Source organism: Ursus maritimus, unplaced genomic scaffold (assembly GCF_017311325.1).
Source record: "Ursus maritimus isolate PB19 unplaced genomic scaffold, ASM1731132v1 scaffold_20, whole genome shotgun sequence".
NCBI classification, from domain to species: domain Eukaryota; kingdom Metazoa; phylum Chordata; class Mammalia; order Carnivora; family Ursidae; genus Ursus; species Ursus maritimus.
Genome location: NW_024424453.1, coordinates 57,040,946 through 57,068,842, shown reverse-complemented (window position 1 = coordinate 57,068,842; position 27,897 = coordinate 57,040,946). Strand labels below are relative to the sequence as shown.

At 37.3% G+C, this 27,897-nt stretch overlaps 1 protein-coding gene across 1 annotated transcript in view; it reads right to left on the bottom strand.

Moving 5' to 3' along the window:
- Positions 1-27,897, bottom strand: part of TOPAZ1 (testis and ovary specific PAZ domain containing 1) — a 129,410-nt gene that overhangs the window by 1,888 nt on the left and 99,625 nt on the right. Inside the window, 3 exon segments of the mRNA XM_008711910.2 lie at positions 1,935-2,118; positions 6,996-7,199; positions 8,683-8,847. Coding sequence (XP_008710132.2) covers positions 1,935-2,118; positions 6,996-7,199; positions 8,683-8,847 — 553 coding nt within the window.

The following is a 27,897-nucleotide window of genomic DNA, read 5'->3' as shown; positions in this document are numbered from 1 at the left end:
GGGGAGCCCAAATGCTTTGTGCCACTTATAGTGCACACAGTTGTAAACAAGGAGGCCCTCGGAAAAGAACAGAGCCTATAATTTTTAAAAAAGCTAATTTTAGTGGGTTTTTAAAAAGTTGTGGACCTGAAATAAATTATTTCCTGGGGGGCCTGGGTGGCTCAGTCAGTTAAGTGTCCGACTCTTGACCTCAGCTCAGGTCTTGATCTCAGGGTTGTGAGTTCAAGCCCAGCATGGGGCCTACTTAAAAAAAATATTTCTTCCCCTTAAGTATGGGCTAGGTTAAATGACTCGCTATCACACAGGGAATTAAGCAGAAATGACAGTGTATGTATTTGGACAGTGGTTATTAGATGACAATTCTTCCTGGGTCTCTGCATTTCTAGAAGTTTTGAGAGCAGAGACACTACCTCTTGTTCTGCATTTTAAGGATGTTTATATAGTGGACCACCTTGAAAGACAAAGATAGGGTCTTCTGAAGCAAAGGGTAGGTCTGCTTATAGCCTTACAAGACGGAGATGGCATTTCCCTGCAGAGCAACAGCGCAGGCATGCTTATCATTCATTATAACAGATTTAGGTCCCCTAAAGTTCAAGATTACTCTTCTGTAACAGAACCAGAGCATGTGCAGGTATCTAGCTGGGCCCATCTGTAGGACTTGGGGAGCAAAACAAGAGATACAAATATGCAGATAATCATACTGCTTGCTGTACCATAAGTAATAACATTTTCTGTCTCCAATTCAAGAATCTTGCGTCTTATGCTAGGATCTAGGAAACTGTGTCAGACTGATTGCAAATAGAGTGAAATTGAGAGCCTTCACAGTTCTTGATATAGGTTATAAAAGGCACTGTAGCTTCCTCCTTGCCCTTTCTCTCTTGGATCACTCACTGAGAGATGTTAGCTGTCCTGTCATGAAGACACTCAAGGAACTGAGGATTATTGGCAACAGGCATGTTAGTGAACCATATAGAAAATGGATCCTCCAGCCTCAGTCAAGCCATCAGGTAGGTGACCTCAACTCCTGACCAACTACCTCAAAGATCCTGAGCCAGAACCATATTGCTAAGCTACCCCAAAATTCCTGACCCACAGAAAGTAAAATAATATTTGCTGTTTTAAGCTGTTTGGGATAATTTATACGCAGTAATAGGTAACTGAAAGAATATCCAATCTGATGATGTGGCTTAACACCAGTAAACTGAAGCAAAAATCTTGTCAAGAAACTCTAAAACAGGAGACCCATGAGATCTTTATTAGCTTCCCGGATAGGCTAGTAAGAAATTGGAGTGGTATAAGCCTAAATTCTGGGACCTTGAACAATATTAACTGAAGAGATACCAGTCTGGTCCAACAGCTACATTATAATATTATGCATTTATAACAATGTTTTTAAATCTAGGAACTAGGCTGATGGCTTTATTTTCAACAGAATTCTTTACTGAACCAACTAAACTATCACATATTTCCCTTTTCGACCTGATTTTTAGATCTTTTGTGTTGATCAGAAAGATAAGTAACTTTTAGATACCTATCTAAAAACTATCTGTATATAAGAAAGACTGATACTTAAAGAGGGTCCATTTCTTTGAACATCTGATAGCATCTTTGAAGTTGTTAATATGTTTATTAAATGCTACTAGCTTGTTTGGTTTTAAGTCTCAAACAGATCAAATCCTTTTTCAATTTAAATGTTACCAAAGTTTGTAAATACATACATATACTAATGTGTGTGTGTGTGAATATATACATATACATATGTGTATATGTATATATATACATATACACATATATGCACATATGTGTTTGTATGTATATATAAAATATAATATTCATTATAAAATATAAGATACATAAAAACCTTTACATTACAGGTCAGGTATAGGGAGCCATGATCTGCTTTTAGCATGCAGTTAGAAGTTATATCAACCAACCTTTTCAAAACTATCTGCAGTATCTGTGTAGAAGTTCCAGGACTCTGAATACTACTAGCATTAGATACCAGGAAGATTTCAATAGCTAAAAGCATTTCAATCTCAGATAAATAAGAAGGAATCAGTAGAAGTTTTCGGTATAAATTTCCCTCCAATGGTGGGTAGCAACCCAATGAGAGAGCACCTGGAAATCAAATAATAGATCAAACTTTACTAAAACCCCAACAGGTGAAAAGCTAGACATCCACAGGTTATAATTACTTACATTACAGAATGATTCTTCACATCAGCAGGTTTATTATACAAATTATATGGTGGTGAGCTTATCCTAGTACATTTGATACTATTCTTTGTAAAATACTTCTTAAACATTAAACGTGAAGTAAGAAATATATTTTAAAAACTCTCCTAAAAATTACTTTTAAGCCTCATTGTGGCAACTGCCCATTTATTTCAAGCCATAGTCAATACAACATAATTTCAGAATAACTAAAAAACCAGAAATAGTGACTTGGGTTTTGTTTTAATGGGATCTGGTCTAATAGCATCTACATATATTTGTAATTATTGTCTATCCTGAATTATGAATACAACATGTAGAAACAAAGTAGAAATTATAATTTGAAGATTTTTCTGTCACACAGATATTATACTATTTTTGGGCACTTTATAGTGCTGTTATAGTTTGTGTAGTAAACATTTGCTGCTCTACTCTATGTCTGACATTGAGCTAATAAGCACTATTTAGATATAAGAATAAATAAAATACATATCCTTCCTGTAGGTGCTCAGTGTGTTGTAGGTGCTCACCAATTCATGTTCTAAAAATTTTACTTTTCAAGAAAAGAGATTTAATTTTCAAACTGTTTAGGTGCTTATTACAAATGATATATAGGGAAATCCACTTAAGTCCTAAGATACCCAACCTGTACATGGACAATATTATACTGCCATGTTTTACTGAAGCCTATTTAAATCTGTTTGTAAAATTTGTTTAAAATGTTTTGTTAAGATAAGTTCTTTAAGTAATCTACTGTGGATGATGATGGTTCATCTTTGAGGACTTACTATGTGCCAGGAACCTGTGTTAAACTGTTAAATTTTAACTGACAGTTTACTACCTTTGAAATCAGGTACAGTGACTCCCACATTATAGGTAAAGAGGCTTTGGGAATCACCCCAGCCTTCTGACTCCACAGATTTTGGATTCCTAAATACTAGGCAGTCCCATCTCCCTTGGTCACTTCCAGGACTAACACTATCAACTCATTAACTTTCCTAGCTATTGATAGGTATAATTTACATACATTCTTGTTTTACTTTGCTGACCAGATGAGGAAAACAAAAAAAACCAAACTGAATAGAAATTTACCATCATGAACTTTTTCCCCCTAAAAGCAAATATGAAAAGAAAAATATTCCCATTTGGTTTTAGGGGGCAAAATCTAATGGAAAGACACACTAATAATATCTCCCTTCCTGACTTTTCAGCTCTGAGAGAAAATCAGTATTTTTAGGACTAGGTAGAGCAAATCAGGAGCATGAGGCAGGCCACTTTACTGTCCCTGGACTGTTTCCTTTTGATTAGGTTGAAAACAAAAAGCAAAGCAAAGCCATAAAGAAAGTGAAAGACAATTCACAGAGTGGAAAAAAAAAAAACCCTGAAATTCATGACTGCATATATATATATATGTGTGTGTGTGTGTGTGTGTGTGTGTGTCTATCGATATGTATATTATGTGCATGTGTATATGTATATGTATAGATGTGTGTACTCTTACAACTCAATAATAAACCCAATCAAAAAATGTACAGAGAAAAAAATGGGTAAAGGATTTAACAGACATTTCTCCACGAAGATATACAAATGGCCATTAAGCACATGAAAAGGTGTTCAACATCATTAGTCATTAGGATTATGAAAAATCAAAACCACAATGAAATACCACTTTATATCCACCAAGAAAGCTAAAATAAAAAACAGAGTGTAATAAGTGTTGGTGAAGATGTGAAGAAACTGGAAATCTCAAACTCAGGTGGTGGGTATATAAACATAAAATGATGCAGCTTCTTTGGAAAAATAGACCAGCTATTTCTCAAAAAGCTAAAAACAGATTTACCAAATGAGCCAGCAATTCTGCTCCGAAGAGAAATAAAAATATATGTCCACACAAAAACTTGTACGTGAATGTTTGCAGCAGTGTTATTCATGATAGATGGATAAATAAATTCCATATAATGGAATACTATTCGGCAATAAGAAGGCATAAAGTATTGATACATGCTACAACATGGATGAACCTTGAAAATATTATGCTAAGTGTAAGAAGCTAATCATAAAAAACTACACACTGAATTATTTCACTTATGTGAAATGCCCGGAATGTACAAATCCACAGAAATAGAGTAGATTAGTTGTTGTCTAGGGCTGGATCAGTAGGAGGCATCTAGGGAATGCTAATGTATTCAGGGTTTCTTTTTCTGGAGGTTCTGAAGATATTCTAAAATTAGGTCGTGATGATGGCTGCACAATTCTGTGAGTATAATAAAAACTAATGCACTGTCCACTTTAAATGGGTGAATTTTATGGTACGTGAAGTTAATTCTATAAAGCTGTATAAAATATTTTTTAAAAAAGGCAAAACAAAGGCATTGGCACCACAGTTTTAACAGTGTCTTGATGAAAAAGCCATTAGCCCAGAATCAAGTACTATTAGACTGATTATAAGGCACTGAAAGGCTTTCCTAGGGTGTTAACTGTGTGAAGATAAACCTAAAGAAAGATCCAATGATATTTTAAATGTCAAAACTGTCAGGAAATAACATGTTTTGAAGACTGATCAGTGATTGTAAATTACTCATTTCATTCTATAACTCAGGTACATCAAAAAACAAACAAAACAAAACAAAACAAAAATATAGGCACCTGGGTGGCTCAGTTGGCTAAGCATCTGCCTGCCTTCGGTTCAGGTCATGATCCCGGGGTCCTGGGATCGAGCCCTGCATCCAGCTCCCTGCTCAGCGGCAGCGGCAGGAAATCTACTTCTCCCTCTCCTTCTGCCCCTCCCCCTGCTTGTGCTCTCTCTCTTTTTATAAATAAATAAAATCTTTGAAAAAAACCCAAAAATACTCTGTCCTATACCTCACCTGCATTAAGTCCCAGAAGTTCACTGCATATGAAACTAGGCATAGATGTGTTTAGATAAGAGGAAAAGTGCTAGTGAAATTGTACCTAAGCATGAACTGTTTCAACACTACTAAAAAAGAAAACTCTAAAAATAAATTATGATTAGGGCTGGAAGAATTTGGGGGGAAAATGGGGAATGACTGCTAATGGATATGGAGTTTCTTTCTGGCATGATGAAATGTTTTAAATGGACTGTGGTGATGTCTGCACAAGTGTGCATATCTTACCACCACTATAAATGGGTGAACTGTAATGGTATTTGAGTTATATCTCAATAAAGCTGTTAATAAAGAATTTTACGAGTTTTTAAGTTTAGGTGCTTTAATACAAAATCTTATTTCCAACTAAAGAATAGAGATTCATAGAAATTTCATTGAAATGTTTCCAGGTTTAGGTTTTGTTCCTGTGGCATATAAACACCTTCTAATAGCATGTTCCCCAAATTGCACAATTATTTGGAAAATAAATAACCCCATTAACACTGATTCTAAAAACGAAAATCAAGAAATTATAGCAAATAGTACATATATACTTTGTGTGTGATTTCTAGTAATCTGCAGGGAAATAGTGTAAGGAGTTGAAACATAACCACAAAATTGAAATGAGGTGTTTATGAACAAACAATTCTACCTTTCCTCTAAATTTCTGATCGTCCTTTAAAAAAACAAACAAACACCTCTGCTTTCAAAACTTATTTTGATTGACCCAGTGCATAATCTGTATACATGTAACTGAAATGAAATTTTTACCAAAAATACTTAACCTTACTACCTGTAATGTATGCTAATGTTTTCTTTCTTGTTTCATTGGGAAAAAAAAGTTACCACTTGCTAAACTGATCACAGCTGGTAGTGTGAAAAACACTTCCAAGTTCAGAAAGGTTTTTGTGCTGGTGGGGACGGCTGGGATGTTTGGCAAATCTGACACAGTAGTGACACATAGTAGGCACTCAAATGTTTGTTATATACATGGCAGTTAAAGAAATGGAAATTTAAGAGTGCCTGGGTGACTCAGGTCATGATTGCAGGGTTGTGAGATCAAGCTCTTTATCAGGCTCCATGCATGGAGCCTGCTTAGGATTCTTTCTCTCCCTCTCCCTTGGCCCCTCCCCCTCTCACTCTTGCTCTCTCAAAAAAAAAAAAAAAAAAAGGAAGGAAGGAAGGAAGGAAGGAAGGAAGGAAGGAAGGACAGACAGACAAAAGAAAAATGGAAAGAACACAAATTACTGCAGGAAGGCAGAAAAGAATTGTTTTCTGGAACTAGATTCTACACGAAATTATTTCCCATTTCAAATATCTGTGAGGTGGTTGGGACTAGAGAAGGCATTCGTTTTCCAGGCTTACTGGTTAGGGAGAAACAACTGTAAACAGATTAACAAAGTTCTATTACTAGGCACCATGCAAGAAACTTATGTATCGTGTTTAGTAATGGCAGCCTCTGTACTTCCTATGTGGCCTGCTATAAAATATTCTAACTTACAAAGATCAGGGATATAGCAGGGATGAATATAATATATAAATATTCCTTAAACTTCATTCTACCCAGTTATTTTACTCCTATATATTTATAAGCTATGCCAAACTGGCTCAAATGCTGTCATTTATTTCCTTTGTGCACCCTCCAGTGGGCATACTAATGTGCAAAGAAATGAAGATACAGTAATTAGAAACAAGAGAAAGAACAGGTTTCAAAAGAGAGCACTAATCTGTGCAGACCACTATATTTGAATTTGTATCGACTGCTTTTTACTTATTTAAATGCCTAGTAATAAAAATTATACAAGGCTTCAGGGTTAGAAAATCAAAGTCAAAACTATAAAACATACAAAAATATATAAATATATATAAAATATATATTTTTAAAATGTAACTTACTTTTGTAGTGGGCTCTGGCTTTGAGCCATAAACAACTCCTTCCTAAAGAAGTAATTAATCTTCTAAGAAAGGATAAATCAATAGGGATGTTCTTTGAAATCATGAATTCTGCTACGGAGGATGACATACCAAGACTGTTACTTTCTATACAGGCATCTAGAAGTTTATTAAAAAGAAGGCTATACTGTGAGACCTCCACAGTTTCTGGAAAAAAAAAATAATGAAATCAATCCATCTTAGTCTCTCCATCTTCTCTCTCACTACTTTTCTCTCTGCTCCCCTTGGCACTTTGCTACCCACTATGGGAGTCACAGTCACTAAAATGCAATCATCTTATATATTCTCTAAAAAACGAATAAGCATTCAACAAAAGCAAACTGATTCATTTACTTTGTAACAAAGAATAAGAAAGGAAGTTTGACAACTACTGCAGAGGCTGCATTAACACCCATTTGTGACCCCACATGCGTCTTCATCTGCGGTGTCTCAAAATGAATGACTTGCACAGTTCTGCTTGCACTGTCTACAGTTCAGACCCCGGACTTAATTTCCCATTCCCCAAAATAAATCACCCCCTCATAATATTCTCTCAAATTAAAAACAAATCTTTTATTGGGTACTTCTAGTTCAATTCCTCACTTAGAAGAAAATAAAGTCACCTTGGAGACTGCCAAGTCTTTTATCCCCTATATTCAGTCAGTTCAATCTATAACCTAGACTCTGGTCTTTATCACTTTACCTGCAACATCATTTAGTGATTCAGGCCTTAGCAGGAAATTACTCTCCTTACCCTTTAGCCTCTTCCCAAACATCACCATCAGTGGGATTTTCCTATAACACTGACTCTGACTGATAAAGCACTGTGGGAGACCCTCAGGTTAGCATTCTGATGAAGTGGTAACCTGCTAATCTGAACCCACTGCTCAGCTCATTTTGACCCAGAGCTTTTGCTCATGCTTCCCTTAACATGGACTCTCTTCCTGTTCATACAAGACTTGAGCATTAGGATTCAAGAGCACTACCTACTCTTGCCCACATTAACATTCCCTTTATTTGAACTTGTCATTTGTTAATTTCTTCCATTTATTTCATGTTTCCCTATGTTCCAAGGTAATGGAAACTAAGCTCTATGTTTATATATATAGTAAGTAATAAAATAAAAAGTATTCTTCATTATTCTAATGAGATGAATTTTTAGCACATGAAGCTTGCTGGGGCATTACTGTTTGCTGCTGACCTGACAGGTAGGGAAAGGGGACTGATGAAAACAGTTGGGAACTGCTGACAACCCAAAGGTAAGCACTTCTGCTTTAAACAAAATAAAACAAAACAAAAATCAGAAAAGCATATTCAATTTTCAGAGAACACATTTTGCAGAAAACAATTTCATTAAAAATATATGCTCAACCTAAAAATAGGTGCAGAACTGTTTCTGATTTAAACAACAGATGGGGAAGCCTGGGTGGCTCAGTGGTTAAGCGTCTGCTTCAGCTCAGGTCATGATCCCAGGGTCCTGGGATTGGGTCTTGCGTTGGGCTCCTTGCTTGGTGGGGAGCCTGCTTCTCCCTCTGCCTGCCCCTCTCCCTGCTTGTGCTGACAGATAAATTTTAAAAAATCTTTAAAAAAAAATTAAAAGTAAAAAACACCAGATGGACAAGAGATTAAATAAAACTTTTAAAAAACATACCTTGAGAATTTTGAAAACCTGGTAGATTTTGCAAAACTTCAAATGTCTGTCTGTAAAGGTTTTTGGCTAAGATTTCATGTGCAATTGTACAGAGCAGATTATGTCGATTGAGTACATCCAGTCTATCACAAGGCCACAGTGGTGTATTGATGATCCATTCTGACTCTTCCAAAAAGAAAAAAGTACTAATACTTTATACTATGGAAATTACACTTAACAATATGATCACAACTGTTTTCAAATATGTTAAGTATCAAAACTTAAGTATGTGTTCAGAAAAGATAATGACTCAAATTTATTAGAAACTTATATAGTGACGATCACCATCCTAAGGAAATGCAAACTAATGAGGACTTTGTTATACATATTTTTAAATTAATTCTTCATTTTTCTAAGTGTACTAATCAGTTATTGATTCTGAAGTTAATGTTTATTTTTGCATGACAATGTTTCAATTATAGTATTTGTTATAATGTAAAATATTATTTGTGTGGACAAGTTTAACAATTTTACAATAAAGAATACATAATTTAGGGGCCCCTGGGTGGCTCAGTCAGTTAAGCATCTGACTCTTGATTTTGGCTCAGGTCATGATCTCAGGGTCGAGAGATGGAGCCCTGCTTTGGGCTCTGCGCTCAGTGCAGAGTTGGCTTGAGGTTCTCTCCTTCCCCTCTGCCCCTCCCCCTGCTCGCGCACTCTCTCTCAAATAAATAAAGGGGAGCCTGGGTGATGCAGTCAGTTAAGCGTCAGACTCTTGGTTTCAGCTCAGGTTGTGATTTCAGGGTCATGAGACTGAACTCTGTGTTGGGCTCCACAATCAGTGTGGAGTATGATAAAGTTTCTCTCTCCCTCTACCCCTTCCCACACTCATGCTCTCTCTCTCTCTAAAATAAATAAATAAATCTTTTAAAAATAAAATAAAATATATAAATAAAATCTTAAAAAAATACATAATTTAATTAGTTTAGGTATTTTGGAGAACAGCTTTCCCCCTCAATTTCTTAAACAATTTTTATTATAAAATATTTTATATGTACACAAGAATATCTAATGTAAGTTATACAAACATAATAAAGTTTTATGTACCCTTCATTCAGCTTAAAAAAAGAGAATATTACCTATAATGCTGAAGTTCCTTAATTTCTGCCCTGATTTGCACATTAAAAGCAATAGGAGGCTGTAATACAGAACACTGAGGTGCTAAAATATTAGATATATCAATATTTTATCATTTACCTAATTCCCTTCATCATCATACACAAGACACATAAATGAAACATTGTTACATAACACTCAAATCACATTTCCCTGTTCTTTTTTAACTGGACTAAGTGTAAGGAGTCATGTATTCTTTTTCTTTTGTGGCCTTCCCAGCACAGTGAATACAAAAAGTTACTAAAGAAAGCTTGGCAATTCATGTACACTATGGCAAAATAAAACCTTAATTACACAGCATAACTTTAAAACAGGACCTCGTTTCTAAATTACTAGGGCCCACTTGATTGATTCCTTGACTTCCCTTATAGTATGTGCTAGGCAATGTTTTACAAATATTGGTGCTTTATGACTATTAGCTCATTTAAACAGATACTTTCATTAATTTACTCCCAAATTTGCTTAAATTTTACTATACAGAGAAATTTAAATGAACTTATTATCTTCTGAAAGACTACATAAATCATCTGTTAAACGTAATCCCCATTTTCCCTCATAATTCCCAAAAGTAAAACACTAAATCACCGTACCTTATAAACTGACTTTTATTTTTATCAAGTAAATTCAATTATTTTTTGTTAAACATATATGTGGTAGATAGGTCATATTTATAAAAAGTAGACTATGTGGCCTTTCTCATAACAACTGCATTGCTCTTCTTTATTTAGTACTCATTTTTAAATTAATAAGGTAGAATAATGGTCCTATTTTTTGAAAGAATAGATGGTATTTTAGGAGATTAATTTCAAAATCTTACCAAATTGTGTAGTTATCTTAAAGAATCTGAGTAAGTTGGCCGTTTTATGTACCAAGGTTAACTGAGACTGGTAATTGAGAAGTCATTTGGAAATTAATAGCTTTTAACTAATCCACCACATTCACAACTCTACCACCGTTATGAAAATTTTATAAGAACTCTTATGAGTATTAAATTTTCAAAAATAAAAACGAGTTTACTCATATAAATACTAGTTTTATGGTGATAAAAGTTCTCATTACATTAATCATGTTTTTCTCTGTTCCACAGTTGGGAATATTTTCTACTTGTCTGAAAAATCTCAAAGTGCAAGCAAATTTTCTATAATATCAATTCTTTATCTATTTACTTTCCAACACATGCATATTCAGTCATTACTCATGCAAGATTTTGAATATAGGGTACTAAGAATATAAAGACTATTAAGATGGTCTGCAGTGAATGAATTTTCAGGCTAGTCAGTGAGATTACCAAATAACTATCCTTTACCATAGTGAATACTGCATATACCATAAGGAATATCTAAAGATACCTTTCTCCCTTTAATATATACATTTAATATAATCCCAATCAAATTTCCTATAGCACTGTATGAAAAACTGACTCAAAAAACTCTGGAATTCATCCAAAAGAATAAGCACTTGAGAGTGTATAATAGTTTTGGAGGAGAAGTGAAAATGATCTTGCCTAAATAGATATTATCACATATCCTAAAGCTACATTAACTAAAAAAAGTTTGTGGCTACCGCAGAAACAGAGATGCCTGGTAGAGAAAGCTAGTACAGAAACAGACCTAAGCAAATGCAAGAGTCTAATATCTGATAAAAGTGGCATTTCAAATAAGTGAGTAAAGGGTTAGTTGGGACGTTTTGGGGAAATAAAATTACATTCCTACCTCATATCAAAATTTAAAACTGGTAATGAACCAAAAATTCTGAAAAACATAGGGTAAATACATAATTTTGAGATACCTAAGGACTGCCTAAAGCATGATACAAAACAAAAAATAATAATAATTTAAAAAGCAGAAACAGACCCATAAATACTGAGAATAAACTGTTTGTGGTAGGGAGGGAATGGACAAAATATGTGAAGGAGAGTAGGAGATACAGGCTTCTAGTTATGGCATGAATAAGTCATGGGTATGAAAAGGTATAGCAGAGGGAATATAGTCAATGGTATTCTAATAGCACTATATGGTGACAGATGCTAGCTACGCTTGTAGTGAACATAAACATGATGTATAAAGATGTTGAGTCACTATGTTGTACACTTGAAACTAATGTAATATAGTGTGTCAGCTATACTAAAAAAAGGAATATTAAAAAAATAAAAAGTTATACAAAAAAAAGAATACTAACAAGATAAAAAGCAGTTTATGTTTAAGTAGAAAAAAAGTCAGGTGGGCAAAAGAAGAAAAACAAAAATGCAAAAATATAAAGTTAAAGGAAAATGAAAAGCTAAGAAAAATATTTGCAAATATCCAACAGATCAAGGACTACTATCTTTAATATTAATTAAGGCTAGTCAGTGAGATTACCAAAAAACTATATTATTAATAATAATGAATATTATTAAGATAGAACTATCATAATACTAAGGGCATAATTTACAGTATGGTATTTCCTAAGTGTGATATATATGCATCACTGATGGTAAGTACTTAATTGATTTTTAGGTTACATTATAATTTTAAATAATTCATTTGTGTATTACAAAAATTATAAAAATAAAACAGCACGTTAGTATAAAAACCAGAATAAACTGATGATTTCATAGACGAAATCTATCATTGTTTAGGATGAGACCAAGCTAACTGATTTACTTTTAAAATAATGTTTATATTTTGGGGCACCTAGGTGGCTCAGTCAGTTAAGCATCCAACTCTTGATTTCAGCTCAGATCATTATCTCAGAGTCCTGGGATCAAGCCCCACGTTGGACTCCATGCTCAGCAGGGAGTCTGCTTGAGATTTCTCTCTCTCCTTCTCCCTCTATCCCTGTTGACTCATGTGCACTCTCTAAAATAAATAAATCTTTAAAAAAATAATGTTTATTTTTAAAATATAAATGATCACTATAAAAAATTAAAGCAAAACAGAAAAGTACAAAGAAGACATTAACAAAAATCTAATATTCCATCACTGAAAATGACCAGTGCTCACATTTGATTAAAATAATTTGGGAAAGAGAGTTAATGACCTAAATAGTGGCTATGCCTACATAGGTAGATATAAGTGAAACAGTTATATGAAAACAGAGACTGAAGAAAATGGCCTTGCCTAACACAACATTGTGCTGAACATAACCATCCACTGATTTAAAATGAAATGAAACAGTTTTTCTTAAATACTAACATTGTTTATATGCTTATATTAACACTGCAGTGACAGTCACAAGTCTAGGTATTCAGGCTAACCTGTATGTTAAATTTCCTACTACAAAAAGATTAACACTTTTCTAAACAAACAAACCAAAAGAAACACACACACACACACACACACACACACACACACACACGCTTTAAACAATTGCAGCCTACCACAGTAGAGATGGACCGTGAGAGCATTATGCTAAGTGAAATAAATGACAAAGAGAAAGACAAATACTGTATGATCTCATATGTGGATTCTTAAAAAAAACAAAAACTCCTAGGGCTTCCTGGGTGGCTCAGTAGGTTAAGCATCTGCCTTTGGCTCGGGTCATGATCCCAGGGACCTGGGACTGAGCCCCACATCAGGCTCCCTGTTCAGTGGGGAGTCTGGTTGTCCCTTTCTCTCTCCCTCTGCTTGTGCACTCTTTTTCACATAAATAAATAAAATCTTTAACACACACACACACACTCCTAGAAAAAGAGATCAGATTGGTGGTTACCAGAGGGTGGGGGTAGGGAAATGGATGAAAGTGGCCAAAAGGCACAAACTTCCAATTATAATACTGGGGATATAATATACAACATGGTGACTATAGTTAACTGTAGGACATACAGGAAAGTTGTTGAGAGTAGATCCTAAGAGTTCTCATCAAGGGAAAAAAAAAACATTTTTTTTCCTTTTTTTTTGTATCTATATGAGATGATGGATATGAGCTAAACTTACTGTACTAATCGATTCACAATATATATGTCATTAAGCAATACTCCTTAAACTTATACAGTAGTGTATGTCAATTATATCTCAACAAAACTAGGAAAAAAATCTAAAACAAAAACTCCTCCATACATTTCCTCCCTAGGAAGTTGTAAAGATAGTTAAAGGAAGAAAATCCATTAAGTAATGCATAATAAAAAGGGTAATACTTATAGCACTGGTTAACAAACTAAGGGAATGACTTGAAGAAGTGTGGTTTAGGGACACAAGGGGAGGTCTGAGAAGTCCCCATGTGAGAGAGCTGTAGGGTAGTGGTCTTCAAAGTGAGGTGCCCACACCAGCAGCAGCATCAGCAACATCTGAGAACTTGTAAGAGAGGCAAATTCTCAGGACCCATCCCAGACTTAATGAATCAGAAAATCTGGGAATGGGCCAAGCAATCTGTGTTTTAACAATCTTCCAGTGTATTCTGATGGTCAGCTTTGAGAACCACTGTCTTGGATTTATAAAAACAAGATCGGAATCACCATTTTCCTCAAGTGGCTGACTAAGTTAGATCCAGGTCTGTTTGTGTGGTTTGTGCTTTGGCTCTACTTGCAATTTTATAGAGTCCATTTAGAGGAAAGACTACAGAAATAACAGTACTGGTATAAGGCTTAAAAATATGGACTTTGCAATCAGACAGACCTGGATCGGAATTCGTGCTTCATACTTATTTGTTGTGTGATCTACCCTGAACCTCAGTGTCTTCATCTTGGGATACCTTCACCTACCTCATGGGGTTAGTGTTGATTAAATGAGATGACACAAGTAACACACTTAGCACAATGCTTTAGTATATAGCGAATACTCACATTCTTAAATCAATAATGAAGAGAAAGACTAAAATCTGAAAACAGACTAAGAACACGAACTACTAATTCACGAAAAAGTAAGTACAAATAGAAAAAAAAGGAGAGTTAAATTTTCTAATAAGCAATTAAATGCAAAGTAAAGAAGTAAATATCAGTTTTTCCCTATCAAACTAGCAAAGAGATAAGAAAAATAATATTCAAAAAATAATATTGGTGAGGGTGTTTCATAACATGCATCTTCACACACTGGTAAGACTATGATTACTATAACCTTTCTACAGGTGTAGGGTACTTTTGTATTCCACTTGCTCAGATAAGACCTGGAATGGAAAGTACTAATAGCCAAATTAGGGTTTGTATACCTGAAATGCACCAGATTGTCTGATAACTAAAGCCATAATATTGGGTACTAACAGTTGGACTGTTTATATACACTTGTGACTCCTTAAAAGGACAATGTCTGTATAGAAGAGATACCTATGTAATAGTTCTCCAGGATTTTCTCACAAAGGGAGGCTTTCTAATAAACTTAAAATAACTTGATGCAAATCTGAATGGGAATAAGGGCAAATTTACCTATATTTTACCAAAAAGCTTTATCCTATATCCTTATTCTTTAACCCAGCAATTCCATCAGTATTATCCTAAGGATGTAATATTAGTGGGGATATTTAGCAGGGATTATTGTTTTTCATAGACATCTGAAAACAAGCTAGACCAAGAAAAGTGGATCCACAGAAATATTTATATATCTATATTTATATAAATATATGTTACTTCATAAGATAGAAAACCATGCATCCCAGTAAATGATGTTGTAGAAGAATATTCCTTTCCACAGAAAGACGTCCATAGAAAGACTGTTTCCTGAAAAAAAAATTGTGAGGTACAAAAAGAGTATGTATAGTAACATTAAAGCAGTTAACAGTCATTTCTGGGTGGACCTGAATAAGGAAGTTCTATTATCAGTTTTTCTTATCTACCTTTTCTTATTTCTTGATAATTAATATGTGTTACTTACATTAAGACAATAAACTTTTTCTTCATTAAAAAAAAAGGTTATTTTGAAAAGACATCTCCCCCTCAAATCCTTCTGTTCTTGGTTCATACCTACCTATTTTTATTTCATATTTTCTTGGGTTTTTTTCTTTAGGACTATGGTGTCTTCCTTTATTGTTTTGAGGATTTAATCTATATCATTAAACTCCTTATTAGAAGATGGCTCTAATACTTAGAATTTCTCAGGAATACATTCTTCTGTTCATTGAGTTTGTAGGCAATCCTTGATAACTGTTTTGATCACATACTTTGTAATTTTTGCTTTCAGATTCATCTTGAGTAGTCATTCCTTACGGTTCTTCTCCCACCTATGATGTCAATTCTTCTGAGTCTTGTGGTTTTGCAGAGTATTATATTCCCTAGTCCAGAACCAGGTTTTATATTGGCATCTCAGGCCTCCTACTCAATGGAGCTTTCAGAGATTGAGTTATTAGCTTAGATCTCACTCTTGTGCACCACCCAACAGGAGCTATAATCTTAGAAAGAGTGAAAGAAACAAGCATGGAGGGATCCAGGGGAATACATCCACAGTAAGTGAGACTTCTGGTATAGTATAGGAGACCTCTGGTATGCCAACTCCCACACTCTTGTCCTCACCTCTAACCCCAGCCATTGCTCTGGTGAACAATTCCATGAATGTTTTGAGCTGCTTCAGGCTAACATTGCCTGCACTCACGTGCATGGTGACCTTCCCTCATTTTTTGCCCCAGAGCTTCTCTAATGCCTATGACAGCCCTCTCACCACTCATCCATGAGAAACCATAAATGTGGAGGCAATGAATAGCCCACAGACAATAAACTTTAAAGTTCAAGGGCAGCCTCTCCATAAATGGAACAATTTTTTAAGAGAGAAGACACTTATTCTTCAGCTTCCAAACAATCATATAAATTATGGTTTTAAGGCTCTTTTTTTAATAATATTTTTTATTATGTTAGTCACCATACAGTACATCCATAGTTTTTGATGTAAAGTTCCATGATTCATTACTTGCGTATAACACCCAGTGCTCCATGCAATACGTGCCCTCCTTAATACCCATCATCAGTCTATCACGTTCCCCCACACCCCTCCCCTCTGAAGCCCTCAGTTTGTTTCCCAGGAAGTAGGAAGATCAGTAGGAGAAGAAAGGGAAGAAGAAGGGGGGGGGGGTAAATAGAAGCGGGAATGAACAATGAGAGATTATGGACTCTGGGAAACAAACTGAGGGATTCAGAGGGGAGCGGGGTGGGGGACTGGGAGAGGCCGGTGATGGGTAGTAAGGAGGGCACGTATTGCATGGTGCACTGGGTGTTGTATGCAAACAATGAATCATGGAACACTACATCAAAAACTAATAATATACTGTGTGGTGACTAACATAATAAAAAATTATTATTATAAAAAAAATCAATTTCTTCCTGTTTCAGTCTTGGTAGTTTATAGGTTTCCAGGAAGGCATCCATTTCTTCCAGGTTGCTTAATTTATTGGCATAAAGCTGTTGATAAAAGTTTATAATGATCCTTCCTATGTCATTGGTGTTGGTTGTGACCTCTCCCTTTTCATTCATAATTTTATTAATTTGGGTCCTTTCTCTATTCTTTTGGATAAGTCTTGCCAGTGGTTTGTCTATTTTATTTATTCTTTCAAAGAACCAGCTTCTAGTTCTCTTGATCTGCTCTACTGTGCAGCTGGTTTCTAATTCATTGATCTCTGCTCTAATCTTCATCAACTGCTTTCTTCTGTGTGGATTAGGCCTGTTCTTCTGTTGCTGTTCCAGCTTCTTGAGGTGAGAATATAAAAACTGCACATTAGATTTTTCTATTCTTTTGAGTGAGGCTTGGATGGCTATATATTTTTCCCTTAGGACTGCCTTTGCAGTGTCCCATAGGTTTTGGACCGTTGTGTTTTCATTCTCATTGGTCTCCATAAATTGTTTAAATTGATTATTGATTTCCTGGTTTATTGAGTCATTCTTGAGCAGGATGGTTCTTAGTCTCCAAGTGTTTGAGTTTCTTCCAAATTTTTCCTTGTGGTTGAGTTCCAATTTCAAAGCATTGTGGTCTGAGAATATGCAGGGAATAACCTCAGTCTTTTGGTATCGGTTGAGACCTGTTTTCTGAACCAGCATATGATCTATTCTGGAGAACATTCCATGTGCATTCGAAAAGAATGAGTATTCTGTTGTTCTGGGGTGTAGTGTTCTGTATATATCGATGAGGTCCATCTGGTCTAGTATGGCATTCAAAGCTCTTGTTTCTTTGTTGATTTTCTTTCTTTCTTTTTATTTATTTATTTATTTATTTATTTATTTATTTATTTATTTATTTATTCGACAGAGAGAGACATCCAGTGAGAGAGGGAACACAAGCAGGGGAAGTGGGAGAGGAAGAAGCAGGCTCATAGAGGAAGAGCCTGATGTGGGGCTCGATCCCACAATGCCGGGATCACGCCCTGAGCCGAAGGCAGACGCTTAACCGCTGTGCCACCCAGGCGCCCCTCTTTGTTGATTTTCTGCTTAGATGATCTATTGCTGAAAGTGGAGTGTTGAGGTCCCCTACTATTAACGTATTATTATTTATATGTCTGTTTATTCTGGTTACGAGTTGGCTTGTTATCTAGCTGCTCCACTGTTGGGGGTGTAGATATTTATAATTGTCAAATCCACTTGTTGGATACATCCTTTAAGAATAAAATAGTGTCCTTCTGTATCTCTCACTACGCTCTTTAGTTTAAAATCCAATCTGTCTGATATGAGAATTGCTACCCCAGCTTTCCTTTGAAGTCCATTGGCATGAAAAATGGTTTTCCATCCTTTCACTTTCAGTCTGGATGTATCTTTAGGTTCAAGGTAAGTCTCTTGTAGACAGCAAATGGATGGGTCATGCCTTTTTATCCAATCTGCAACCCTGTGGCCTTTTATGGGAGCATTTAGGCCATTCACATTGAGAGTGATTACTGAGAGATATGATTTTAATGATGTCATGTTGCCTGTAAAGTCTTTGTTTCTATAGATTGTAACTTTCTGTTGTGTATCACTCTTGGGGCCTTTTTACTTTTATAGAACCCCCCTTAATATCTCCTGTAGGGCTGGCTTGGTGGTTACGACATTGGTCAGTTATTGGCGATTCTGGAAGGTCTTTATCTCTCCATCAATGCTGAATGACAGCCTTGCTGGATAAAGGATTCTTGGCTGCATGTTTTTTTCCTGAAAGAGCTTTAAAAATGCCCTGCCAACCCTTTCTCTCATTCCAGGTCTGTGTAGACAGGTCTGATTTAATTTTAATATTTTTGTCTTTGTACGTGAGAAATTTCTTTGCCCTGGCTGCTTTCAATACTGTATCCTTGGATCTAATATTTGTGAATTGCACTATGATGTGACGTGGCGTAGGTTTGTCGTGGATGAGGTTGGGAGGGGTCCTCTCTGCCTCTTGGACACGAATGCTTGTTTCCTTTGCTAGATTAGGGAAGTTTTCAGCTACAATTTGTTCAAATATCTCTTCTAGACCTCTGTTTTTTTCCACCCCCTTGCGGATGCGGATGTTTCTGACACTGGAATGTTTCATTGAGTCAGTAATCTCCCGTAATCTCCATTCTTGAGATTGGATTTTTTTTAGCCAAGTTTCTGTTTTCGCTTTCTCTTCTACCATCCCATCCTCCAATTCACTAATTCATTCTTCTGCCTCATTTACCCTGGCTATCAGAACATGTAGTTTTGACTGCTTTTGATTCATAGAATTTTTAATTTCTGCCAGATTTGCTCTCATTTCCACCCTTAGAGATTCTATATTCTCATTAATATTTTTGTCAAGTCTACACATCATCTTGACCATTGTTACTCTGAACTCCATTTCTGATAATTTGGTTATATCCATATCCATCAGTTCTGTGGCAGAGGCCACAGACTCATTGTCTTTTCTTTTCTGGGGGGGATTTCTCCTTCTCGTCATTCTGATGAGGAGAGTTTGCAGGGTTGCCCACAGCCCAAATTATTAACTAGGACCCAGGCAGTGTGCTCTTGTTTTATAGGGACTTTAGGGATGTGGGCTTCTTGATTCTTCAGCCTGCCTTCTGGGGGAGGGGCCTGCCGTGCTGATACTCAGGCAACCCGGTTTGGGTAGAGTCTCCCTGTCCCCTGTGAGGGGGGATGGGGATGGGCACAATGTGAGCTGGTATTTCCGGGCTTTTGTTCTCTGGCAGCTTTCCCTGGCGGTTTGCTGTGGCTCTTCTGAGAGTCAGAGCAGCAGTGGCCAAATCCTAGCCTCTGCTTCAGAACAGAGATCGCAGTCTGCTCTCCACTGAGCTCTTCTGGCCTCTTTAACTCTGTTTCTGTTGGTGCTGCTAAAAACCCTGCAGCGTCCCAGGTTGTGCACCCCAAAGCTGGCATCCCAGCCCTCACTTCCAGGGCCCGCACGTCTCTGTCCTTTGTGTTTCTAACGTGGCCAGCCACCAGCCGCCCCCGTGCGTGCACGCTCACGAGTTCCCTTTCAGTGTGGTCTGCGCGCACTCCGGAGCGCCGGTTTTCAGTCTGGTCGCGAGCGCACTCCCGAGCTCCCGGTCTCAGTCTGGTTCCAATGACTGCTCCGGAGCTCTGGTTTTCAGTTTGGGTGCATGCGGATTCCCAGGCTCACGGTCTCAGTCTGCTCTCTCGCGGGTGCCGTCTCAGAGTCCGGCCCGCTCCCTAGTGCAGGTGGCTACCATTTCCCAGCGCCCAAGCGCATTGGCTCCCTCCCCATTCCATTTATCTTCTGATATCTGTGTGCAGATTCACGGCTCCCCACTTTGTACCTCAATATTCAGTGCTGGAGATGTTCTTTTGTGGAGATCCAGATGTATCTTCCTGCATCTCAGGCTGATTCTGTGGGTTTTCAGAATGGTCTGGTACCTATGCAGCTCAATTCAGGGGACCAGCTGAAAAAGGGGACCCCTACTCCTTTGCCATCTTAACTCTGCCTCCTTAAGGCTCTTTTTTATGCTGTTAAGGGGAGAAGGCAGGAATTTGTTGTTCAATTGCCAAGAGAAGCTACTAGTGCTGAGAAAGAGTTTTAAATGTCAACCTAAAAAGCCAAAACAATAGATTTCTTCTCTTCATAAAGTCTGCCACTCACTAAAATGTGTAAAATATTCTGCATTTCTCAAACATGACTAATATATAACTCTTCTATAAAGAGTTTAGTAGGTAATAAGTGCATATTTTTTTCAAAAGGAAAAAAATATTAAAAAAAAACATTCACAAAAAGTTAATCTGCCACTTATCCCTGTCCTCCAAGCACTCAATTCCTCTTCCCAGAAGCAACCACTATCACTTGTTCTTGTGCATCCTTCTACAAATATTTTAAGGATATAAAAGCAAATATGTATGTATCCATATTATTTATTTTTGTTACTTTGCATACTGTTCTGCACATTCCTTTCTGCAATAGATCCTGGAGATCATTCCAAATGAGTATCTGTATATCTGCCTCATTCTACTCCATCATATCATGATCACACAGTTAATCAACTGGTCCTCTCTTAATGGACATTTAAGTTATACGAATCCTTTATCACTGTTGATGGTAAAAAAAAAATTCTGGATACCTTATAGTTGTGTTTGCAGACGAAATTCCTAGGAATAGAGATGATATATAAAAGGAAATATGCACTCTTAAATTTTGACAGATATTTAGCCAAAAAGCCCCTAAAGACAACATATATGAATGCCTGTTTCTCTCTCAGGAAAAGTAAATCACTAAACTCTTATATTGCTAGTCTGACAGGTGTTTTGCATTTTTAATAAGTATTTCTCTTACTATGAGTATTACTCTCACGTATTACAAGTGAGATAGAGACCTTTGTATTTCCTTTCTTAAGAAAGGTCTGTTTACTGCAGAATGTTTTTAAGAACAAAACAGTTCTGGGGAAGGGGGCAAGACGGCGGCAGAGAAGGGGACCTTGTTTCATCTGCTCCCTTGAATTTAGCTGGATATCTATCAAACCATTCTGAACACACACAAATTCCACCTGAGATGTAAGAAGATTTATCTGGATCTCCACAAGCAGAAAAACGACTACTTTTCGCAAAGTAGGAGGTGTGGAACCTTGAATTTCTTGGGGAAATATCTGAAGATAAGTGGAGGGGGGAGGGAGCCTCCATAAGCCAGCCACCAGAAAGTGATATAACACCGGAGCAAAAAAAATCAGACCCTTGGAAATCTAGTGAGAGGCACCCCATTCTGAAAAGGGCACAGGGGGGCGAATAAGGGCAGAATTCTAGGTGGATCATTGTGGTCTCAGGATTCCAGGAGACTCAGAAAGAACAGAGGAGCCTGACCGATAGAGTGCCCAAGCACTGGAGCAGGGAGACTGGTTATGGTCAGCGAGCCCAGAGGGGACTTTCAGCTCCAGGTACCATAAACCACAAGCTGAGCCAGTAGGCTGCCCTCTGCCTCACAGCCTGAAAAGGACTAGAAGGTGTGGGCTCTCTAATATCCTAGGGGAGATATAGAACGGCTTGCACCCACAACAGGGACAGCTCTCAGGGCAGTGTGGCCCATGAAGACATGCTGGGGCGGCACCCAGCGTGACCTAAGAGCTGTGAAAGACGGTGTACACATGAAGCCCACGGCTGCAGGCAGTGGTGGAGGCACAAGGCACAAAGATGCTTGTGGGTACCTGTGACTCCCCCAGGAGAGGTGCCCCGGGCATGAATTGCATGAGTCTGTGGAGTTTGGTACACGCAGAGGTGGAGACAGATTGACCTGGAGGATCTGTTGAGCGGGGATGGGGGGGTTGGGGGGAACGGGACACCATGACACTGGGGATCTGGGCCTGAGATTTCCTGCACAGCCATGTTTGCTCTGATCCTCTAAAGAGAAGTGGAAAGACACCAGGGAACAAAAACCTCTGAAGCCAACCAGCTCATATTAAGTTCATGCCCCTGACAATGGGTGGGGAAACTCCACCCAGGCAAAGACGCCTGAGAAGATAAGCAGCAGGCCACTCCCCCAGAAGACAAACTAGAAGAACAGATGAATTATAAGTTTATCTCCCACAGGACTGTAAAACTCCAGCGCCACAGGAAAATAATATAGGGAGCTCCAGTTGTTCCCTCATGACTTGATTATACTTCAGGCTAAATTTTACTTTTTTTTTTTTTTAGTTTCTTTTCTTCTTCTTCTTTTTTTTAAACCCTGCTGTTTTGAATAGATTCTTATTTTCCAACCTAAGTTTTTAAGTCACTTAACTTTTATTTTTTTCCATATATATGCTTTATAGATTTATGCCCCATACTAGCCGGTTTCTCATATATTCAATTTTATCTTGATATACATGTAAGTTCTGATTTCTTTGCAATTTGGGGATGGAGTGTCTTCAAACACACAGACCAAAAATCAAGCAGGAATGGGCAGATCATCCTGCTGTGTCCACCCTGAGAGATTATAATCACTCTCCCCGCCCCAACTCTTTTTTTCTCTTTTCTCTTTTCTTTCTTTTTAATTTTTTTGGATAATCTTGGCTTTGGTGGCATATCTGTGGTAGCTTTTGACCACTTCAGATTTTTTCTAAGGTGCATTTTGCTTACGTAGTGGTTGATATTTTGGATTCTGTACATTCTCTCAACCATCCCTCAACAGAATGACTAGAAGGAAGAACTCCCAACAAAGAAAAGAACAAGAGACAATGTCCTCTGCCACAGATCTAATGGATATGGATATAAGCAAGATGTCAGAGATAGACTTCAGGGTAGCAATCAAGAAGTCAGTAGCTAGGCTTGAGAAAAGCATTAGTGACAATATAGAATCTCTAAAGGCAGAAATGAGATCTAATAAGGCTGAACTTAAAAATGCTATGAATAAGATACAGTCCAAACTGGATACTCTAACAGCTAGGGTAAATGAGGCAGAAGAACAAACTAGTGATATAGAAGATAAGCTGACAGAAAGGAAGGAAGCTGAGGAAGATAGGGGATAGGCAGCTAGTAGCCCATGAGAACAGACTTAGGTCAATAACGCCATGAAACATTCCAATGTCAGAATTATTGGGATCCCTGAGGGGGCGGAGAGAGAGGACTAGAAGGTATATTTGAGCCAATCATAGCTTAGAAATTCCCTAATCTGGGGAAGGAAACAAGCATTCGTGTCCAAGAGGCAGAGAGGACCCATCCCAAAATCAATAAAAACAGATCAACACCCCAACATATAATAGTGAAGTTTGCAAATCTTAGAGCCAAGGAAGCTACCCTAAGAGCAGCTAGGGGGAAGAGATTTCTTACCTATGGAGGGAGGAACATCAGAATAACATCAGACCTATCCAGAGAGACCTGGCAAGCCAGAAAGGGCTGACAAGACATATTCAGTGTACTAAATGAGAAGAACATGCAGCCAAGAATACTGTATCCAGCCAGGCTGTCATTCAGAATGGACGGAGAGAGAAAGAGCTTACAGGACCAGCAGAAACTGAAGGAATATGTGACCACCAAGAGAGCCCTGAAAGAAATATTAAGGAGGATTCTATAAAAGAAGAAAGACTCCAAGACTAATATAGACCAGAAATTTACAGACAATCTACAGAAATAGGGACTTTACAGGCAATATGATGGCACTAAAATTGTATCTTTCAATAGCTACTCTCAACATGAACAGGCTGAATGCTCCCATCAAAAGGCACAAAGTTTCAGATTGGATAAAAAAAAGCAGAACCCATCCATATGCTGTCTATAAGAGACTCATTTTGAACCTAAAGACACCTCTAGATTGAAAGTGAGAGGGTGGTCGGGGTGCCTGGGTGGCTCAGTCGTTAAGTGTCAGCCCTGCCTTCAGCTCAGGGCGTGATCCTGGCATCCTGGGATTGAGCCCCACATCAGGCTCCTCTGCTGGGAGCCTGCTTCTTTCTCTCCCACTCCCCCTGTTTGTCTCTCTCTCACTGGTTGTCTCTGTGTCAAATAAATAAATAAAATCTTAAAAAAAAAAAGAAAGTGAGAGGGTGGAGAACCATTCATCATGCCGACGGACTTCAAAAGAAAGGTGGGATAGCAATTCTCATATCAGACAAATCAGATTTTAAACCAAAGACTGTAGTAAGAGATGTAGAGAGACACTATATCATACTCAAAGGATCTATCCAACAAGAAAATTTAACAATTGTAAATATCTATGCCCCCACCATGGGAGCAGCCAACTACATAAGCCAGCTGCTAATGAAAATAAAGAATCATATTGATAATAGTACATTAATAGTAGGAGACTTTAACACTCCACTCATAGCAATAGATAGATCATTTAAGCAGATCAAAAAAGAAACAAGAGCTTTGAAAGACACACTGGACCAGATGGACTTCGTAGGTATATATAGAACATTCCACCCTAAAATGACAGAATACTCATTCTTCTCGAGTGCACATGGAACTTTCTCCAGAATAGACCACATACTGGGTCACAAATCAGGTGTCAACCGATACCAACAGACTGAGATTATTCCCTGAATATTTTCAGACCACAATGCACTGAAATTGGAACCACAAGGAAGCCGCAAGGAAAACCATAAGGGAAAATTTGGAAGGAATGCAAACACTTGGAGGTTAAAAGGCATCCTGCTAAAGAATGAATGGGTCAATCGGGAATTTAAAGCGGAACTTAAACAATTCATGCAAACCAATGAAAATGAAAACACATCAGTTTAGAACCTTTGGGATACTGCAAAGGCAGTCCTTAGAGGGAAGTACATAGCCATCCAAACCTTTCTCAAAAAATTAGAAAAACCCAAATGCACAAGCTAACTTTATACCTAAAGGATCTGGAGAAAGAACAGCAAATAAAGCCTAAACCAAGCAGGAGAAGAGAAATAATAAGGATTAGAGCAGAAATCAATGAAACAGAAACTAGAAGAAAAGTAGAACAGATCAACAAAACTAGAAGCTGGTTCTTTGAAAGAATTAAAAAGATTGATAAACCTCTGGCCAGACTTATGCCAAAAGAAAGAGAGAGAAAAAGAGAGAGAGAGAGGGGACCCAAATTAATAAAACCATGAATGAAAGGGGAGAAATCATGACGAATACCAAGGAAATAGAGACAATTATTAGAACTTATTACCAGCAGCCATATGCCAACAAACTAGGCAATCTGGAAGAAATGGATGCATTCCTGGACACTTATAAACTACCAAGACCAAAACAGGAAGAAACAGACAATCTGAGCATACCAATAACCAGCAAGGAAATTGAAGCAGTAATAAAAAACCTCCCCAAAAACAAGAGTCCAGGGCCAAATGGCTTCCCAGGGGAATTCTACCAAACATTTGAAGAAGAAATCATACCTATTCTAGTGAAGCTATTCCAAAAAAATAGAAATGGAAGTAAAACTTACAAACTTGTTCTATAAGGTCAGAATTACCTTGATCCCAAAATCAGACAAAGACCCCATCAAACAGGAGAATTACAGACCGATATCCCTGATGAATATGGATGCCAAAATACTCAACAAGGTCCTAGCCAATAGGATCCAACAGTACATTAAAAGGATTATTCACCACAATCAGGTGGGATTTATTCCTGGGATGCAAGGGCAGCTCAACATTCAGAAATCAATCAATGTGCTAGATCACATTAACAAAAGAGGAGACAAGAACCATAAGATTCTCTCAATTGATGCAGAAAAGGCTTTGACAAAATATATCATCCTTTCCTGATTAAAATTCTTCAAAATATAGGGATAGCGGGAACATACCTCAATATAATAAAAGCCACCTAAGAAAAGCCCACAGCGAATATCATTCTCAATGGGGCAAAAACAGAGCTTTTCCCTTAAGGTGAGGAACAAGACAGGAATGCCTACTCCACCACTTTTGTTCAACATAGTACTAGAAGTCTTAGCCTCAGCAATAGGCTGAGAAATGAAAGAAATAAAAGACATTCCACTTGGCAAAGAAGAAGTCAAACTCTCCTTCCTCACAGATGACATGATACTTCATGTGGAAAACCCAAAAGACTCCACCCCCAAATTATTAGAACTCATACAGCAATTCAGCAACATAGCAGGATACAAAATCAATGCACAGGTATCAATGACATTTCTATACACTAACAATGTGACTGAAGAAAGAGAAATTAAGGAATTGATTCCATTTTCAATAGCACCAAAAACCTTAAGATACCTTGGAATAAACCTAACCAAACAGGTAAAGGATCTATGTTCTAGAAACTACAGAACACTTGTGAAAGACATGGAAGACCACACAAAGAGAAGGAAAAACATTCCATGCTCATGGACTGGAAGAATAAACATTATTAAAACATCTATGCTGCCCAGAGCAAACTACACTTTCAATGCAATCCCTATCAAAATACCATCAACATTTTTCACAGAGCTGGAACAAATAATCCTAAAATTTGTATGGAACCAGAAAAGACCCAAAATCGCCAAGGGAATGTTGAAATAGAAAACCAAAGCTGGGGGCGTCACAATGCCTGACTTTAAGCTATACTACAAAGCCGTGATCATCAAGTCAGCATGGTATTGGCACAAAAACAGACACATAGTTCAATGGAATAGAACAGAGAACCCAGAAATGGACCCTCAATTCTATGGTCAACTAATCTTCAACAAATCGGGAAAGAATAACCAATGGAAAAAAGACAGTCTCTTCAACAAATGGTGCTGGAAAAATTGGACAGCCACATGTAGAAGAATGGAACTGGAACATTCTCTTACACAATACATAAAGATAAACTGAAAATGGATGAAAGACCTCAATGTGAGACAGGAATCCATCAAAATCCTAGAGGAGAACATAGGCAGTAACCTTTTCGACATTGGCCACAGCGACTTCTTTCAAGACATGCCTCTAAAGGCAAGGGAAACAAAAGCAAAAATGAGCTACTGGGACTTCATTAAGATAAAAAGCTTTTGCACAGCAAAGGAAATATTTAACAAAACTAAGACGCCATCCATGGAATGGGAGAAGATATCTGCAAATAACATTATGGATAAAGGGCTGGTATCCGAGATCTATAAAGAACTTCTCAAACTCAACATCCAAAAAACAAATAATCAAGTCAAAAAATGGGCAGAAGACATGAATATACACTTCTCCAAAGAAGACATACAAAAGGTTAGCAGACACATGAAAGAATGTTCAACATCACTAGTCAACAGGGAAATATAAATTAAAACCACAAAGAGATACCACCTTACATAAGTTAGAATGGCAAAAATTAATAAGACAGGAAACAACAAGTGTTGGGAAGGATGTGGAGAAAGTGGAATCCTCTTACATTATTGGTAGGAA